This window comes from Amphibalanus amphitrite, unplaced genomic scaffold (genome assembly GCF_019059575.1).
Source record: "Amphibalanus amphitrite isolate SeventyFive unplaced genomic scaffold, NRLGWU_Aamphi_draft 000549F_arrow, whole genome shotgun sequence".
Classification (NCBI taxonomy): domain Eukaryota; kingdom Metazoa; phylum Arthropoda; class Thecostraca; order Balanomorpha; family Balanidae; genus Amphibalanus; species Amphibalanus amphitrite.
In genome coordinates this window covers 278,061-298,849 of record NW_024882043.1, presented here as the reverse complement: position 1 = coordinate 298,849, position 20,789 = coordinate 278,061, and the positions used below count along the sequence as shown (strand labels likewise).

The 20,789-nt window shown below is 49.2% G+C and overlaps 1 protein-coding gene across 1 annotated transcript in view; it reads right to left on the bottom strand.

Annotated features, from left to right (window-relative positions):
* The window catches only part of LOC122393704 (solute carrier family 12 member 9-like), a 332,365-nt gene that overhangs the window by 164,636 nt on the left and 146,940 nt on the right, over positions 1 to 20,789 (bottom strand). The window contains exon 5 of the mRNA XM_043389950.1: positions 11,134 to 11,324. Coding sequence (XP_043245885.1) covers positions 11,134 to 11,324 — 191 coding nt within the window. The remainder of the gene's footprint in view (positions 1 to 11,133; positions 11,325 to 20,789) is intronic.

Genomic DNA, 20,789 nt, shown 5'->3' with positions numbered 1-20,789 from the left:
GCCGTTTCAAGACGGAACGATTGATACCCGATTTTAAGGTCCCAGGTCAACCGATTACCTCTGAGGTGAAGTCAAAAAGCCCAAGGTAGGGTTTGGTTTTTGGTAAATAATTTCGCAAAAAATGGCCGCAGAGCAGCGATTTTGGCACCATCGTGTTCGCCTGGCTCAGGCGCGTCGAATGGTATACTTTTTGTCCGGGTGAGGTCAACTTAAGGTGTTGACCTCGAGTCAAGGTCAGGTCAGAGCCCATCAGGCCACGAACTTAATCGAAGGAAGTCGTATTGCATATCATTCGATTCGGGAGGTCTTTCTGAGTCCATTGGTGGCTTTCCCGAGTCGCTGGCTCAATTTGATCATGAGTTATTGACGAGAAACTCCTATGACCTTAGTGACGTCATGAATGACGTCACGGAAGGTCAAAAATACAAAAGTAAAGCATCGGATCTTGCAAGGAGTGCATGAAATCACGATTCCGTGTGCTTGAGATAGTTTGAGATCATTCCATGTGCAAAAACAACAGTTTCATTATTTCCCCATTTACTTTTAATGGTGAGGTCACGTGACCTCGAAGAGTAGCAGGCATTAGGAAAAATTGCGAGTAAGGCATGACAGAAAGATGATTAGTGGTTTGTATGGCATGGTCATTTTTACCGGCTCGAAATAACATTTCTCAAGAAGTCTAACTAAAGAGCAAGTTGTTGTTGATTATCACTGACTTGTGTTTGGGGGTTAATAATGACTGAATTTTTTAGTTTGGCCCAAAATTTTTGACAGCATTCTGTGGGTTGCTCAATTCTGAGCTCAGGGACATATATTTTATTCAGATTATACGCGTTTGTTTTTCACAACTTCCAGCGCTTTAAAGAGCGCCGGGCCTTCAGTAGAGCGGCGAGGTGACAATTGCCCCTACATCGCGTGGTTTACTGGCGCATATCTCGAAAAGTAGCAGGGAAAAGCAGCAAAGCACCTATATGGAACGAAAGATGAGTAATCAGAGGCTAGTATAAAACGTTCATTTTTAGCTGCTCGAAATCACATTTTTATAAAAGTCTAATTAAAAAATTAGATATGATTTTTTTACGTCTTGCAGCTGCTTGCAAAAAGCTAGCTTATCTTGCAGAAAAGCGATGCAATATGTAAGAATGATGTTGGCACAGTGAACAACAGTGCCCTGAACTAGTCTGACAGGAAATTTCGTTCAAAACGACGATTGGTCAGCTAATAAATTACCACTAAAGATCATCATGAAAATCGGTAAATGTGGTGGCCACTAGAGAGCCTAAATTGTCTTGTGTTTGGTGACAACTGACGACCTCAATTTTGACCTTAGGGAAAAACTGGCATCGGAATCGTATTCTTCGATCAATTTGGGATTAAATGATACCTATTTTGTTCATATTGCGGACAGTCAGTTTGGGGGAATTTCTAGCGCTTTTTCGGGCTGCCGGCCTACAGTGCACCGTCCTTCACTGGGTCGTCCCAGCCGTTGGTGACGGCGTTGGCGCGGCGCTTTATGTAAGCCGCCGCTACGCGCAGCCAGCCACACACTGGGTGGTGTCCTGTCAGTCTCCCGCAAACGAGAAGACGACACGACGGGTGAGCTTTTCTGGGATCGTTCCGAAGGCATTATCTCGATTCCATCGTAATCGACCATCAGTCTGCTTGACGCGGAGCCCGAGAACTCGTGCACACTCTGTCATCCTTTCCGGCGTCTTGCTTGAAAGACCAAAGCACTGCAGGTGTCTCCGCACCGCATCAGCACTCACCACGTCCTCGTTTACAAACACATCGTCAATGTAATGCCCGGTTCTGACTGCCGAAATCGATCGGAGCGGATGGTAAGCGTATGGTGATCGTATGGTGAGCGTGGCTGGCGGAAAAAGATAAAAATCTCTAGGCCCGATACGATCTGGTAACTGGTAGATCGTATCGTGCGGATCGTGCGTATCGTGTGGGAGTCTGCGTCCGCCATTACTGCCGGCGGTGATAGATAAGAACGAAATAAATACTTTTCACGCTTGAAGAGACGTTAAATGTAGTTTAAAACATCTCTCTAATTCAATAATTTAGTTTGAATAGTCGGGTCTGACTGTTCCGTGAAGTTAATCAACATTTCGGCTTGATTGGAGCAGCATGGCGGCGGAAACGATTCTCGGCCGTGGAAGGTACGCGATTTTGAAAATGCGTGGAAAAATAGAAAATCATGTCAAATTGTCCTGGAAAGTAACCTACAACCTAAAAATGAGTATTGTGAATGCTGTGCATCGGTTTGTTTGAAAATCGGTTCGTTGAAATTGACAGAAATTCGTTGGTAAGATATCTATGTACCACCTGTACCACCTCCTGCCACCTCCGGTCAAGGCCGTATAAGTTAGGTAAGATCGTCCGGGCTCGCTAATGTTACAAATCTGCAACACTACGGTGACGTCACCGGGGCATACGCTCCCTGGCTCCATCCGGACCCTGATGCGGCGGCTGGTATCGCTGCTAATCGAAAAATTACTTGTGCAATAGCGCTTTTAAATGAATTTAAAAAGGGGGAAAATATGATAGCAAAATAATTATGAGAATCCCTTGTCCTGACTGGGATTGTATGACCCCGCCACCTAGCGGACAACGTCGTAATTAGGGTTGAGTTGGCGATCGCCAGGTGGCTTGTCAGTAAGCTGTCAGCCGCAGACAGGAGAGGGGCCGTCAGGCGCTTAATATGATGTAAACGCCAGATCATGCTCAGGAAAATGCGACACGCTTCAGAACGGTCATTTATCTCGAAAAAGATGCGGTGCCCTGTGGTGATATGGCCCACATGACTCGGAACCCGTAGGCCGTACGGCCTACGGGTCCCGAGTCATCAGGGGCCTTATAAGGCCCCTGTGGTCACCGGCAGCTCCCAAGGCCCCTACGGACGCGAAACATACTTCGAAAATCGCTAGACAAAGGACTCAGGGGCGCAGCCAAGGGGAGGGGCACACTGGGCTTTAGCCCCTCCCAAATCTAGCACGCGCCTTCCACGATCATATTGTGCGCCGATGGCGCCTTTTCAGTGTCCAGCACTCTAGTCGCCCTCAACGGTAAGCCATTGCGGCGTCATCATGCGGTACTGGCGCCCAGATTTACAATTTTATATCTCTTTGTGGGTGAAGATGCACCCACAATCCTGAAATGCCGGATATCCACTCCCAATCTCCTGACCATCTAGCGCCCTCGGCTCACCTTCAGCGCCCTTCTGTCTGCTCGGCGCCCTTCTGATCTGTCGGCGCCCTTCTCGCCCTTCAGCGCTCTCCTGGCCTGTCGGCACCCTCTTCACATTCGGCGCCCTCCGGGCAGACCAGTTAGCGCCCTCATGGACAGTACCTATCACTCAGCATCCTCCTGAGCTGTCTCGCCCTCCACACTTGTCAGCGCCCTCCTGACCTGGCAGCGCCTGCCGCCTATCGTATTATACCGCCCTCCTCACCATACAGTGCCCTCCTGAGTCCCTGACCTGTCCCATCCTCCTCACTGTATAGCGGCCTCCTAACCATACAACGCCCTCCAGACCGGCGCCCTCTACGTTCAGCGCCCTCCTGACAAGTCGGTGCCCTTTTCACCGTAGACGGCCCTCCTGATCTGTCGGCGCCCTCCTGACCGTACATCGCCTTCTTCACCTTGTCCGCGTCCTCCTCTTTATACAGTGTCCTCCTGACCTATCAGCGCCCTCTTCACGCGCCCTTCTCATCGTACAGCATCCTCCTCACCATGGGCGCCCTCCTGGACCTGTCGGCGCTCTCCCCACCATACAGCGCCCTGCTGCCTTGTCGGCGCCCTCTTCACGGACAGCGTTCTCCAGATCTGTCGCAGCCCTTATCACCGTGCAGTGCCCTCCTGAGGTCTGTTTGACGCCAGCTGAGGGCCCTTTTAGGCCATATGAGGGCCCTTTGAGGCTTTTTGAGGGCCACTCGACGCCAGCTGAGGACCGTTGGACTCCAGCTGAGGACCGTTTGAGGCCTTCTAATGATCATTTGGCGCCAGCTTAGGGCCCTCTGACACCAGATGGGGCCCTCTGACACCAGCTGGAGCCCTCTGACACCAACTAAGGACCCTTTAAGGCCCTCGGAGGGCCGTTTGATGCGAGGTCAGGGCCCTCTGACATCAGCTAGGGGCCCTCTGACGCCAGCTCAGGGCCCTTTGACGCCCTTTAAGGCCCTCTGAGATCCGTTTGACGCTAGCCGAGGGCCCTTTGAGGCCATCTGAAGGCCCTGTGAGACCATCTGAGGATCCTTTGACGATAACTGAGGGCCCTCCGAGACCATCTGAGGATCCTGTGACGCCATCCGTGGGCCCTTTGAGGCATTTTAAGGGCCATTGAAATTTCACCACAACGACCCTGGCTGCGCTACTGGGCATATGATGGACTCATATGGTCTTGCTGGGGAGCGAGCTGGGCCTTCCCAGTCAATACATTCCTGCCCGGGGCTGGGAAAATTTAATTGTGTCACCGAGGTTTTTAATTGAAAGTACCGAGGGCCGGTAGGCCCGAGGTACCTACTTTCGATTAAAATACGAGGTGACACAATTAAATTTTCCCAGCTCAGGGCAGGAACAGGGGGGTGACACGGCTATTCGCGCAATGTATTAATTTATGGGCCGCGCGGGGCCTCGCGATGACGCGGCTGGAGGCAAATGCTCAGCGCGCTAGGATACTTCTGGCGGGGCGGGGCGCTGAACGGTGTGCAATGAATGGGTTATGGTCGGGCAGACAGAGATGAGGTATTGAATTTGAATTGACATCAGCAATCGGGTGGGGAAGGAGAACGTTTCTAATCGAGCTTGGGATGGGGAAAGCCGAAAATATCGCGATCGGCTCATAGCTCAGACAGGGCCGGGTGCCGTACCATGTGTTGTATATTTAGGCTGGCAGACAGAGATGAGTTATTGGATTTAAATTCACCTTACCATCGGTTTCTGGTGGGGTTTGAAGACGTTTTTAGTCAAGCTCGGAGTGGGGCAACCCACTGGCGGATCCAGGGGAAGGCATTTGGGGCAAATGTCTTCCCCCACATTGGCAGCGCCCGAAATCGCTTTTCGAGAATCAGAGAAAACTTCACAACTTTTCTGAGGAAATGTTGGTTAATCACACTGCACAGCAGTGCGCAAGGAATCGAAATCCGAGTTTTTTTTTAAATTAATTCCGAGAAACCTTTTTGGGGTAAGCCCCCGCAGTGTCCAAGACCGCTTCCTGGATCCGCCAGTTGTGAATAAGTCACGGTCGATACCGAGCTTCGGCGGGACCAGGCGCTGTATACGTTGTTCTTTCAATGAAGAGGTGGACAGACACCTAGCCCCACATCCTACTGCTATGCCCGCCCAGTAAACATGACGACGTCGGCCCGACGTCGGGCCGAGGCTCGGCCCGACGTCGGCCCAACGTCGGTTCAACCTCGTCCCGACATCGGCTGGACGTCGGATATGCCCGCATGTTCCGACATCCAGCCGAAGTCCAGCCGACGTTGAGCCGACGTCGGGCCGAGATCGTTTGCCGAGGTTGACGAGATCGTTTGTCGTTGGACCGACGGGGCCGACGTCGGCATGTTTATTGGGACAACGCGCCAAAAATATCAACCGGCGGCGGGATTCGAGCCCCCCAGTCGCCGACGTCGGCATGTTTACTGGGACAACACGCCAAAAGCATCAGCCGGCGATAGGATTCGAGCCCCGTGTCATTCGAACGCGAGGTTAGTGCGCTAACCACTACACCACGCAGCCAGCTAACTAACTAGGTTTGTTTTGTTGGGTTATGCCCTTTCGGTCTGACAAGACCATTTCAGAGCCGGAAAGATCATAGGATGGAGACATTGGTCTTCTTGGCGAGCACCCTGGGTCCAGTTCATATAGAGTCCCTGGTCCCATTGCTGTTACGTGACACTTATTGGAAAGGGCGACCCCACAATGGGTTCATATAACCACTCTTACACACCTGCACCAACGTTTCCCAAAGTGTCCCTTTGATTAGTGGCACTTTGGCAAAGTGACACTTGCCGACTGGCCTTTCTATATGAACTGGGCCCGGCCCTGGTGAGTTGCCGGGGCTGAGCCTGACCAAAGGATAGGCCGAGCAGCCCCCAAGCACTCACCGCACCCGGCTACGGGCGAGCTCGGCTTACGGGCAATCCCAAATGGGATAAAGTTTCCCGTCCAGTCCGGATCAGGGGGTTGCGGCGTGGAGGAAGATTTGAGTTTCCTGAAGATATTTTGGATACAGAAGCTCTTTATGAAACATAAAACATGTATTTTATATTATTTCAACGGTCAAAACAGCGGCCGATGTCGGTCCGACGTCGCCCCGACGTCGGCCCGACCTCAGCAATTGATCTCGGTCCGACGTCGGCCCGACGTCGGCTGGACCTCGGCTGGACGTCGGAACATGCGGGCATATACGACATCCAGCCGACGTCGTGCCGAGGTTGGACCGACGTCGGGCCGACGTCGGCATGTTGATGCCGAGTTGCCGACGTCACCCCGACGTCGGCCGACGTCGGGCCGACGTCGGCATGTTTACTGGGCGTGCTTCTGTGGGTGAAGCACTAAAGCATCACGGAATCCCACAGGACTTGCGAGTCGACGAGGTGGCCGCTTTGGCCGCCGGGTACTGCAGCTCCCTGGAGTTGCCTGGGACCGATGGCAAAACAACAGCTCCGGCGGTGCCCCTATGGGCCGTAGTAATTAGTGAATTCCTGTAATGTAGAGATCATATCCTCAATAATCTCCATTACCATTCTATATTCCTAAACAGTATGACAGAACAATTATGCTTGCCTACGTTCAGGCATTACCTCTGATGGTCATACGCCCAGTACAACATGTGTTGTCTGTCAAACAACAATCGACGACGGGATCCCTTCTCATCATCTCTTAAGCCATCGGTTGTCAATTCACCCACCCCGTTTCCCTAAAAATAGACGGTCAGATTCGGCCTTTACGACCCCTCTAGATTCGCCAGAGACGGGATCAGATTGCCGTTATTGCACCCGTCGGCCGTCTTAGTGTCTTTAATACTATATGACAGCTTCGACCACGGACGTCGGACGGGGTGATCGTTCCACGAATGTACGCACCATCCAGGCCTAGGATGCATCGAGGTTTAAAAGATTGCAGTCTGTAGATCAATCAACATAACAATGGTGGTATGCAACCACATTAAAATATCTCCCCGGCTCCCGCAACGTTCCAACGCCCCTCCGTTATGCATTCGCCTTGTGTGTCCGCCGAGCCGGCTTGCCTCCAATGACGTCATCGGCCGGCCGGCGGCGTTCAAGGTCAAACGGCTGGTGTCCTTACCTGGTATATAGGGCCTTGGGCAGGAAGCTATTTCCCATACATGCGTACCGTTTTAGGGAGCGTTGCAAATGTTATGGAGGAACCAAAACGCCCCAATTTCAACCTTGTTGAGTCTTTCATGGCTATGGAGTCAGATAAAGAAGACGTTCTTGAAGGTGTGATGGAAAAGCCCATTGAAGAAATTGAGGCAACAAAGAAATAGCGTCAAAGTTTCAAGTTTTATATTGTGATGTTTCACTTAATTCATGACAAATAATAAAATTATTGCATTAAACCAATGTAGGTAGGTATATCATAAGCCAATCAAATAAAATGGACGATAGATAAAATGAAGTTATAAGGAGCAAAGTGATGCTCTTCAACTTTATGATGTGACGTCATTCGTAATGACGTCATATATTTGAGAGGTGCAGGAAAACGTCGAGGGGTGCAGGAAAACGTCGAAAGGTGCAGGAAAACATATTTTCCTGCATGTCTCGGAAACCAATCAGCATTGACTTCTCGTATGTTTCAAAAGTGCAGTATAATGCACGTGCCATTTTAATGCCTGGCTTTCTCGATTTAAGCGTGCAATGTTGCATGTATGGGAATATTCAATCATTATTTCAGCTCATTCTTACACGGTCTTCGGCGGTCTAAAGATAAGGGGCCCATTTGAAGCGGGGCGGCCGAAGCCGCCTCAAATGGGCCCCTAATCCTTCGAGTTAGGCCCCCCAGCTCGAATGGGGGGGGGGGCACGGGCCCGTGTGCCCCCCCCCCCTTGTGTGCGCCCTTGGTGGCAAATGTCTTCCCCCACAACCGGGGTAGCGCCCGAGATCGCTTTTCGAGAATAAAAGAAAACTTCACAACTTTTCTGAGGAAATGTTGGTTAATCACACTGAACAGCAGTGCGCAAGGAATCGAAATCCGAGTTTTTTTTTAATTCATTCGGAGAAACCTTTTTGGGGTAAGCCCCCGCAGTGTCCAAGACCGCTTCCTGGATCCGTCAGTTGTGAATAAGTCACGGTCGATACCGAGCTTCGGCGGGACCAGGCGCTGCATACGTTGAACCTACAATGAAGAGGTGGACAGACACCTAACCCCACATCCTACTGCTATACCCGTGCTTCTGTGGGTGAAGCACTGAAGCATCACGGAATCCCACGGGACCTGTGAGTCGACGAGGTGGCCGCTTTGGCCGCCGGGTACTGCAGCTCCCTGGAGTTGCCTGGGACCGATGGTAAAACAACAGCTCCGACGGTGCCCCTATGGGCCGTAGTAATTAATGAATTCCCGTAATGTAGACTCGTAGAGATCATATCCTCAATGATCTCCATTACGATTTTATATTCCTAGACAATATGACAGACCAATTATGCTTGCCTACGTTCAGGCATTACCTTTGATGGTTATACGCCCAGTACATGTGCTGTCTGTCAAACAACAATCGACGACGGGATCCCTTCTCATCATCTCTTAAACCATCGGTTGTCAATTCACCCACCCCGTTTCCCTAAAAATAGACGGTCAGATTCGGCCTGGGTCCTTAAAACCCCTCTAGATTCGCCAGAGACGGGATCGGGTCGCCGTTATTGCACCCGTCTAGTGTCTTTAGATACATAGACAGCTTCGACCACGAACGTCGGACGGGGTGATCGTTCCACGAATGTACAGTCTGTCTTAAAAGTACCGCGCAAAGTGACGGTGGATCCATCAAGCCTGACCGAGAAAGGGCCTGTTTTGTTTTGAAAGTCACCGACCAATTGACCTAGGGAATGGACGAGGATGTCAATTGCTTCGGTGACCCAAATCTAGCAGGCCCTTCCTCAGTCAGGCTTGATGGATCCACCTTCACTTTGCGCGGTACTTTTAAGACAGACTGTACGCACCATCCAGGCCTAGGATGCATCGAGGCTTAAAAGAATGCAGTCTGTATATCAATCAACATAACAATGGTGGTATGCAGCCACATTAAAATATCTCCCCGGCTCCCGCAACGTTCCAACGCCCCTCCGTTGTGCATTCGCCTTATGTGTCCGCCGAGCCGGCTTGCCTCCAATGACGTCATCGGCCGGCCGGCGGCGTTCAAGGTCAAACAGCTGGTGTCCTTACTTGGGTTAGGCCCTTTCGGTCTGATAAGACCATTTCAGAGCCCGAAGGATGATAGGAATTAGGAGGAGACATTGGTCTGGGCAGACACTTTAGAGAGTCGCCGGGGCTGAGCCCGTCCAGAGGACAGGCCACCCAGCCCCAAGGCACTCACTGCACCCGGCTACGGGGTGCGCTCCCTCGGGAGCAGCGGTGCCGCTCCAAGGGAGCAGCCCGCATGAGATAAAGGTGCCTGTCCAGCCCGGAGTGGGGGTTTCGGCGTGGAAGAGAAGGATTTCAGTATCCTGAGTATGGAAACGACGGAACAGAGGAGGACGTTGCTCCCAACCTCCCCTTTACATAGCCGCGAGTAGTTTTTTTTTTCGGTTAAAAAAAGGAACTGTAAGCTTTTTGTCAACGTGCGACGGTGATATAGGCCGCACCACTATAGGCGGCTAGTGCAATAGCCGCCTTTGTTTTAACATCACGGACGGCACTGAGCCGAGTCACGGACGGCACTGAGCCGAGTGCCCATGCCACCCTCATCTCACACACTTGATCTTACTTGTCCCAATCGCTCTGAAAGTTCTCAAACTCCCTGACCGGTCAGTGAGTTTGCAAACTCCCTAGTGAGTTTGCAAACTCACTGACGGGTCAGGGAGTTTGCAAACTCACGGATTTCTCAAACTCCCTGTAACATATACGAGGGGGTACCCAAAAGAAACGGGAATTGTTTCATATCTGTTTATTCACTGATCCCTACACATCGTCACTCATGTCATTCTTAAAGTACTCTCCCTGCGAGACAATGCACCTATGCAGACGCGTTTTCCAGCTCTCAAAGCAGCTCTGGAAGTCTTGCAAGGTGATGCCTTGCAGAGCCATCGCGTCGTTTTTCCTTTTACCTTATCAAAGTCGTCGAAATGGTTTCCCTTGAGGTCTTTTTTCATTCTGGGGACCAGGAAAAGGTCACAGGGTGCCAAATCCGGTGAATAGGGAGGGTGGATCCGTGGGGTCATGCATTTTTTGTCCAAAATTGTCTGACACTCAAGGCGGTGTGCGCTGGCACACTGTCGCGATGAAATCACCACTCCCCGCTTCGCCACCTGTCGGGGAGTTTTCGTCTCACCGTGTTTCACACACGCCGCAGAACGTCCAAGTAAAACGTCTGATTGGCAGTTTGACCAGGGAGGAACAATTTCCTTTTGCACACTTCCCTTTGCATCGAAAAAACAAATCAGCATTGTCTTGACATTTGACTTCACTTGGCAAGCTTTTTTGGGACGCTTTTGGGACAACATTGGACCACTTTGGAAGTGCGAAAATCATTCATAAACCCTCGTCTTGCTCACGGCAGCATATTTGTATGCTACTTGAAGCATTGGAACCGTTTCAGTCGCGGACTTTCCCAGCAGGAAACAAAATTGCACAGATGCGCGTTGTTACTCAGTTCCGCTATGCATAAAAAACGACAGATCGGGCGGGAGTGCTTCAATAAATACGTGCGCCACGCGGCCGCGCCTCTTTATTTCGTCACCTCACGGTGCAGACTAAGTCCCAGGGGCCAGACTGGTTTGCCCCTAGCAGGGCAATGCCGAGCTACAACTGGCTTGGCCTACAGAGAACGATTCCCGTTACTTTTGGGTACCCCCTCGTACATGAGGCAAACCAAGACACAGCACAGCAAACAGCACACTGCATAAAGCTAATTACGCGCACCACAGAGCGGCCAGAGTGGCGGCGGCTGACCTGCATGGCCGAGCGGCCGAAGCTGGCGATGACCGAGCCGAGGCAGACCAGCACCAGCAGCACAATGAGCAGCACGGCTCGCGTGTAGAGGCCCGGGCCCACGGCGCACACCAGGAAGTTGACCAGGTTGATGCAGAAGCCGTACAAGAAGCGCCACCAGGCGCCGTCTGGCATGCCGGCGTCCCATTCACCTGCGGCGCAGACGGTCCAGGGGTGCTGGTCAGCCTGCAGCACTCGCGTGCCGGTGGCTCCGGCCAGCGCCGGGGAATGCCGGCCGGGGCCCGGCAGCTGCCCGGACGCCCACAGCCCAGCCCAGCTCCGGTCACCGCACGGCTCGTCGGAACGTCATTTCAAGCTCAAAAGAAACGAAATATATAATTCGAGAGCTGACGGTGAGATGATCCCAAAAACTTAATTTTTATCGAAACTATTCGATGAACTTTTCCAAAACTGCCTTTTTGGTTTAAAAAAACGCAATAATATTCCATTCAACGGACTGTCGCGAGCATTCTTGAAGTCAGAGGCATGTTTTTTCGTGTCTCAGAGAAATTTTTATTTATTTATTTATTTATTTATTTATTTCACAACATCGCCAACAGGCAGTCCCATTGAGAGGCGAAGTCAAAAGTCATCTTTTAACGTCAAAAGAACAGTAGGTATGTAGCAAAAGAATATTCACGAATGGTAATATGCAACTCCCACAGCCGACAAAAAAGTGCAATCACACGGCTCAGTCTCACGATGGACCAAAGTCAGCCACACAGAAGCGTGCAATGACCCTAATCGACTCGCAGGCCCGGCGCTCTCGGCCCGCCTGACCGGCCACGTCAAGAACCTTCGTCTCTCTTTCTACTAAACAAGTGTTGTAGGCGCCGTTAGCGCGATGTGCACGGCTTGGTGGAGACCTGTGAAAATGTTAGTTGGTCGGCCGTTCGACAGATGGCCCGCGCGGGGCACACGCTTGTGGCTCGTGATGTTGGCTGTTTATTATTGGAGATTTCTGTACAACTATTGGATTTTTATATGTATAAACTTGTTTAACCCGCACCCGGCTGGGGGTCCTGGATTTCCACGCCCTGCGGGGGGGGGGGTGTTTGAACACCCCCCCCCTTCTAACTCGGCTCCTGGGCCACGTAGCGATACGCGGAAGGCGGCGTTCGAAAGAGCGCCAAAAATAGTGACGAAATCACTTTGGTCAATTTTTTGGTCAGGTCAAAGGTCAGGTCACCAGAGGTTATTGAATGCAAAATTTCGCCGATTTTCAGGTCGAATGTCGGCAATTTCCAGGAAGCCAACGCATAACTCGGGAACCAATAAAGCTACAGTGCCGCGGAAAAGCGCATTCGATAGCCCTATTAACCCGCGCCCTGCTGGGGGGGTGTTTGAACACCCCCCTTGTGGTTTTTCGCGAATATCTCAAAAACGGCGGCGCGGAGCGCCGCCGTTTTTGATACACCTTATCATACATCAATTCTACACATGTTGTGAAAATTTCAGACCAAGGTCATTCAAGGTCAGGTCACCAGGTCACTTGAAGTGACCTCACCTCATAAAAAGTTTCAATGTCTGTCATAGCTACACCGAGTGACCGATCGCTTTGAAACTTTCAGCGATTGCTAAGAGCAATAGCATGTACAGAATGTATATCTCAGAATTTTGATATCGATGACCTAAGGTCAGGTCAATTTTGCGACCTCCCCATTATAAGTCAATGGGAGAAAATTGAAATGCGCCTCTTTTCGACGAAAGACATTATAAACACTCCCAAACACTGAATTACAAGTGGTTTAGACACACTGAACATGGAAATGGTGTCCGTGACCCCTGTTTATGCCCTGAGGTCATCTTAGGTCACGAATGGTATCTAACAGTTTTTCGCAAATAACTTTTGATAGAGGCATGCTAGAGCGATGAAAACGCCTTAGATGTGTTCAGCTCGACGATACGGATCGACTGATATGCAACATGACCCTTTCCGGTCAGGTCATGACCTTGAGCTAAGGTCAAATTTTGAAGTTGACCTTTCAAGGTCAAGTTATAGTTCATTCGATGCGTCTTGACGAGAGGAACACGATGCCGGTAAAAGTAAGCTCGTACAAGGCTTGGGTCAAAAGAAATTGCAGAAAAACTGTTTCCGAAAAAATCGGCTATTTTTGCAGTTTTTGCCCCCTGCAGGCAAAACCGTTGACGTTAGGTCAAATCTGAGAGAATTACTCAGAAAGGGCGTTAATAGGGCTATCGAATGCGCTTTTCCGCGGCGCTGTACCTCTATTGGTTCCCGAGTTATGCGTTGGCTTCTTGGAAATTGTCGACATTCGACCTGGAAATCGGCGAAATTTTGCCTTCAATGACCTCTGGTGACCTGACCTTTGACCTGACCAAAAAATTGACCCAAGTGATTTCCTCATTATTTTTGACGCTCTTTCGAACGCCGCCTTCCGCGTATCGCTACGTGGCCCAGGAGTCGAGATAGAAGGGGGGTGTTCAAACACCCCCCCCCCCCCCAGCAGGGCGTGGAAATCCAGGACCCCCAGCTGGGCGCGGGTTAACGCTCTTTCTGAGAAATTCTTTCAGATTTGTCCTAACGTCAACGGTTTTGCCTGCAGGGGGCGAAAACTGCAAAAATAGCCGATTTTTTTCGGAAACAGTTTTTCTGTAATAACTTTTGACCCAAGCCTTGTACGAGGTTACTTTTACCGGCATCGTGTTCCTCTCGTCAAGACGCATCGAATGAACTATAACTTGACCTTGACAGGTCAACTTGAAAATTTGACCTCAGGTCAAGGTCATGGCCTGAACGGGAAGGGTCATGTTGCATATCAGTCGATCCGTATTGTCGAGCTGAGCACATCTAAGGCGTTTCCACCGCTCTAGCATGCCTCTATCAAAAGTTATTTGCGAAACACTGTTAGACACCATTCGTGACCTGAGATGACCTCAGGGGCATAAATAGGGGTCACGGTCACCATTTTTATGTTCAGTGTGTCTACACCACTTGTAATTCAGTGTTTGGGAGTGTTTATAATGTCTTTCGTCCAAAAGAGGCGCATTTCAATTTTCTCCCATTGACTTATAATGGGGAGGTCACAAAATTGACCTGACCTTAGGTCACCAATATCGAAATTCCGAGATGTACATTTGATAGATATGTTACCCTTATTAATCGCTGAAAGTTTCAAAGCGCTCGGTCACTCGGTGTAGCTATGGCAGACATTGAAACTTTGTATGAGGTGAGGTCACTTCAAGTGACCTGGTGACCTGACCTTGAATGACATTGGTCTGAAATTATCACAACATGTGTAGAATTGAGGTATGATAAGGTGTACCCCGTTTTTGAGATATTCGCAAAAAAAACACAAGGGTTCAAACACCCCCCCCCCCCCAGCAGGGCGCGGGTTAAATCGTGTATTACTGTCGTATTATTATTGCTTTCTAGTTTCTACGTCATCAAGTTTGTTCTCGTCCACCTATATTAGATGGTCACGTGACCACGACCTGCCACGTTGGCGGTCGGGTCATGGGCGGGGCCGGCCGGCGAGGTCCGACATTCTTGGCTGGACGGCGGTGACGCGCGGAGGTCGCTACTCCGTGCGACTCAGCGTGCGCTTTGGTTTCGGTACTTGGTTTGGTACAGCCGCTGATTGTTGTGAAGGCCGTAAAGGGCGCACTGCGTAGGTGAGTAAACGAATATGCATTTAACTCCTCGCACTCCTCGCTAACGCGCAACATGGCTACAGGAAACACCGTTCGACAGAAACAGTGCTCCATGTCATAACGGACAAAATTTTGCAGGCCATAGACAACGGTGACGGGTGAAGTATCCACTCTTGTCTTGGATCTCTCCAAATGCTTTGATGGAGTGCCTCACCTTAAATTGCTAGAGAAACTCTCTCTCTCGCTCTCGCTCTCGCTCTCTCTCTCTCTCTCTCTCTCTCTCTCTCTCTCTCTCTCTCTCTCTCTCTCTCTCTCTCTCTCTCTCTCTCTCTCTCTCTCTCTCTCTCTCTCTCTCTCTCTCTCTCTCTCTCTCTCTCTCTCTCCTCTCTCTCTCTCTCCTCTCTCTCTCCTCTCTCTCTCTCTCTCTCTCTCTCTCTCTCTCTCTACGCGATCGACACGGTCTGGTTCCGTAGTTATTTGTCAAATCATACACAGCAGGTTCGTGTGCGTTCGGCGGAGGGGCGGGACATGCTTTCGAGCTCGAGGTTCAATGACATCGGCGTCTTTCAAGGTGGAGCGCTCAGCTGTATTTTGTATATGTTGTTCGCCAACGACTTGAGCCTTTGTGTGCCCAATGATGTCACCATCGTCCAGTAGGCTGACGACACGCAGTTGTTGGTAAGCAGAAAGAAGCGTGACATTTATCGCTCGGTGACCAGTATGGAACACGCCTTGCACAACGTATACCTACCAATGGTTTTGCCATAACGGCATGAAGCTGAACGCCAAAAAGACGCAGATGCCCGTACTCGGAACGCCCGCGATGCTCCGCACACTGCCGCCTGTGACACTCCGTTTCTGTGACACTGTCATCGCCGACTCCGGAGTGGTAAAGAACCTTGGTGTTTATCTCGACCGGCATCTGAACTTCGAGACGCACGTGGACAGTACCGTGAAGAAATGCACTGGCATTCTGATAGCCTTGTCGCATACGCGCCATGTTCTCCCTACAAAGACGCTTAAGAGCATTGTCGAAGCTCTTGCATTGTCCATAGTGCGGTACTACCTGTCAATTTACGGATTCTGTGGCACGACCCAGCTTCGCCGTGTTCAGAAGATCATTAACTTCTGTGTGCGCGTGGTCACTGGTAGGCGGCGCTATGATCACGTATCGGGCTTCCTAGAGCAGCTCCGGTGGCTAGATGCGGATTGCACTTGGTCACCTATCACACGGCGTGTGCACTGGAACGCATTTTGGTTACCGGTCAGGCGTCAGCCCGAAAGTGTATTTAGCACCATAGGAGCCAAGGCTACTATGGACGTCAAACCCCTTGAGACCCTACTTTTTTGCGATAATTTTTAAATGCGTCAACTCTTGTTGACAATATTCTGGCAATGTGTGTTTCAGAACCTGCCGAAACTTTTATTACTAAGGTATTTTGACGCCAAATGATTATGAAAGGTACTTCTCATTCACTCGTAATGCTAAGGTAAATTCAGGCCCGGGCAGAGGCTTGCGCTCGGCCACACTCGAGCCCCGCCACCAGCGCCATCTGCTCTTAATGTCATCTACCAGCGCCCGCTTCCGCTACCAGCTACCGCCCACCATCAAGCCTGAATGGAGCGAGAGACGCGAGTGAGCGGTCGCCGGGCAAGGAGCGCCGGAGGGGTAGGGCGGAGCTTAGCGCTGACGTCATTACGTGGCTCCGCCCAATGAGCGCGTAGCCTCTACCCAAACAGCAATTTCGTTCCGTGAAATTTAACATTACGAGTAGAGTTGCAAAATTTCCCTACCGCACTACCGGCATGCCGGTAATTTTTCACTACCGCAGGTTTATTCGTGGTATCTGGCATGTCTTGCCGGTAGCATGCCGGTATTTTTGATTTTGTGCAGAAAAATTATCAGCAAATGATTCAAACTTTGGACACTAAGAGGCTCTCAAATTGTAGTAATGAGCAATATTAGCCACTGCAAGATACATTTTGTGGTAGAAGTTCCATTGCCAAGTGTAACGGTAACACATGGACCTTAGCATTTCACACAATTCACAGGCTTGGTTATAATTAGAATTGTCAAGAATCTACTGTGGTCTATTAAAGGAAGAATACTCATTCATGTTGCAAAAGCACGATAAACTCGTAAGTCTAATGGTAGGTATAGCACAATAAAATACATAAATGTTCATGACAACATTCCCTAGGGGAAAAGGCAGAATCACAACACCAAAAAATACACAATGTTTGGAAACTGGCCTTGAGTCCTGAGATCCTGAGATGTGGTCTGAGAAACTCTACTAAGAATTTGACACTGAAAATCCAACTGAAAAGGCAGGTGTTAGGTAGCCCTGAGCCTGACTTTGATCCCATAATTAAATGAAAATGGATTTGAACTAGCATTTTGTCTTATCTTTACAAGAAAACACATGCAGGCAAAATTGACACAAAGTGGCGCAAATAGTTAGACAACCAAGGATTTACTTTTAAGGTTGTCTCTCCCCTAATGAATGGATGTAATCTGATGACGTAATATTTATTCATTTACCCTTTTGGTTGAATAACTGAAGAGAAATAAATTAATTTGAAGTGAATTAGACTACAATGTTGATTTCATTATAATTTAATATTGTGTTGGATGATTTTTATCAATATAATCATTCACGAGGCAGTGGCTTGCAGTCGTTAAACATTTTTTGCAGCGTTTTAATCAGCTGGTTAGAAGCCTCTGTTATGGCGCATCTGTTTCCAAATCGATAACCTTGTGTTTGTTCCCGCTTGTTGTTGGAGAGGATGGAAGATATCGTTTTTATACATATTATTTGGTGACTATTCTCAGGACCAGTGAGTTATTAACACATTTTTTACATGATTCGTATCTTGTTCACGAACCAGCAAGCCATAGTGGATAGGAAAAAGTATATGTTGATCTCGCTTCCTCAGTTAGGAAGATGACCGAATCTGTACAAGTACAGTGTACTTGTTTACCTATGTTTTGACCATCTAGATTTTAAACATTTGGCTGGTGCCTGCAACATTTTAGGAGAATATGGAAAAGTAGAACACCTGTGAAATGTAAATGTGATTACTGCTCACTGTCCAGTCTTCAAAAACACATTTCAGTACCTAATTCAAGTCCTTTTTGTCCTCACCTTTTTGATGAATGTAATAGTTTTTTTGTAGGCAATACTTCTTTGATTACAGGTGATATTTTAACAGTTATAGACTGGAATTGAGTTTCAAAATTGTGGGTATTTGTGGGGCCAACTCAGCCAAAATCAGCCTGCTGGTATTTGTGGTTGGACAATGGATGGCTGTTGGGTGGGAGGGGTACTGAATAGAGATGTCAATCGGATACCGACTTTTTGGTATACCGATACCAAATCGATACCAACTCGGTATTTGGTATTTCAATCCGAATGTGTTTGGTATTTTGTTGGTATCATGAGCCCTCGCTAATGTCTAAGGGGCTAAGAAATCGGTAAAAAGTTGGTATTTTCCTCATGTTCCCAAGTTGGTTTGGTTTCGGTATTTCTCCACGGTTTTGGTTGGTAATTGGTTTGGTATCGGTATTCCGATTTTCCGTAATTGACATCACTAGTACTGAAACTGCCAAAATGTGGCATCTCTTGCAGGGGTAAGCTAGAATCAAGAATGCAGGTTTTTTAGTATGCCGGTAATTTGGCGGGTTTTTTGCTTGGGGCGTGGTAGCATGCCGGTATCCCAGAAAATTTTTGTGGGGCCGGTAGCAGCCTTTGGGGAAAACTTTGCAACTCTAATTACGAGTGAATAAGAAGTACCTTTCATAATCGTTTGGCGTCAAAATTCCTTAGTAATAAAAGTTTCGGCAGGTTCTGAAACACACATTGCCAGAATATTGTCAACAAGAGTTGACGCATTTAAAAATTATCGCAAAAAAGTAGGGTCTCAAGGGGTTTGACGTCCATAGTAGTCAGCAGCCATGGGTGTCGATTTGTATACCTTTGGGGGTGCTGCAGCACCCCCAATGCTCAAATGAGCACCCCCAATGGTTTTCCGGGCACCCCCGAATGTTCCAGTTAGCACCCCCAATGATTTTGTCCTTCAATAACTCCCACTAACTCTGCTTGAAGAAAATAATTGGTTCTGCAGTCTTTCACTACTAAAACTAAAACAATTACACAACCATAGAGATCTTATATACATAGAGATGACATGCACTTAAAATCGTGGCGATTCAGTGGGTCTTTTTAAGCAACTTATTTTCAGCCAGTAGCGTGCCAATATGGCTGAGGCATTGTTAGTCTGAAGAAATTATTACGTAGCGAGCGAAGCAAGCGTAGTCTTTCGTAGATTAACGGAAATTTCTGAGTATGAGCGGCCGGCCGGCCATGGTTACGCTTTTGCGAGGCTTATATCTCAACAACCACTTGACCGATTTACATTCGATGATTTTTCTAGGGTAGCTTCATTCCTTCTACCAAGTATTGGACTATTCTCGATGCATGTGTGTGACCGCTTATGCACGTGCCACGTGCAAAACGAAGAGGTGTCAGTTTTGCAATTGTTGCAATATCTTGGTAACTACTTGGCCGATTGCGCTGAAAGTTGGTATGTAGGTAGGCACCCACTAGGCAATGCATATCCATGTGCCACAGTTGGGGTGCTGCTGCACGTGCGCACGTGCAGGGGTCGATTCCAGATCTCGAGAACGGCTGAACCGATTGTGCTGAAATTTGGTACATGGTTAGGGACCAGTTAGTAGGGTGCCGTGCAAAAGTCAGTTGTGACCCATTTTGCACGTGTGCACGTGCAGGGTGCCGCTTCCAGATCTCGAGAACGGCTAGGCCGATTGCGCTCAAATTTGGCACATCGCTAGGGACCGGTTAGTAGGGTGCAGTGCACAAGTTAGTTGGAGGTGTCCCTTGCAAATTCGCTTGTCCAAGGCCCACCCTCTCGCTCACTCCGTTGGTCGCCCCAAAAGGCGTTTTACTGGTTAAAAATATTGCTGATCTTTCCTGGCTGATTTCATTCCTGAGGTAAGCAATGAAATTTGTAGCATGATTTCATTTTGTGTTTTTATTGAATTCCTTAAAAGCTGGCCTAAAGCATTCTCTCTCATTCAGGCTCTCATCAACCCGGCAGGCGGTGGACCTCCCGGCCACCTTCCGCGCGGTGGGGGGGGGGGCATTTTTTTGCCCCCTCCCGTATCTCTGAAACTACTGGACGGATCCGTAACATTCAAACGATGTTCGATAGACCTGTCAAATTTGTCGATGGAACTTCAATTTCATTGATCTCGGGGTCACCGATGACGTCAGAGGTCAGGTCAAAGATAAAATGTTTCGCGTACGTTAAAAATAGGGCGTACGTTGCCTAGTATATATGTTGCTATTAGAGGACAGGTCACTGATAATACCATGTCAGGTCACAGGTCAGGTCACCAAGGGTCAGCACATGAACCAACTTTACTATTTACTAGGGTTGTGCGATGCATGTTTTATGGCCCCCGTGACATGGTCCCCCCCCAAAAAAAAAGGTTACAGGTCTAAGGTTATTTGGGTCAGGTTCATGGAATTTTCTGGGTAGGTTCCTTGAGATTTGGTCAAGTTTGGCGCTTTCGGTCAACCGTCGTGAAAACGGCTGTTCTGAACCTTTCTGAGCACGGTGCAAGCTCAAATATACATATGTTGCATGTTCCCATTCAATGACACATTAACCCTCGCCGGACCTATTGGTTTTCTACATACGCGGCGGCCGGGGGGGGGGGGGGGTTGGTACGATATCCCTCGCCGTTTCGCCCCTGATGAAGCTAGAGCGTCGCGGAAAAAACAAGCGTGTGCGCCGTTACAAGACGCAGGTACTGGTACCCGATTTTAAGGTCTCTTGAGGTCAGGTCAAGTGACCAAGGGCCAGGGTTCAGTTTTTCATAACTTCGCCAAAAAAAAAAACGGTCGGAGAGCCGCGATTTTGGCATCATCGTGTTTGCCTCGCTCAGGCGCGTCGAATGGTATACTTTTTGTTCGGGT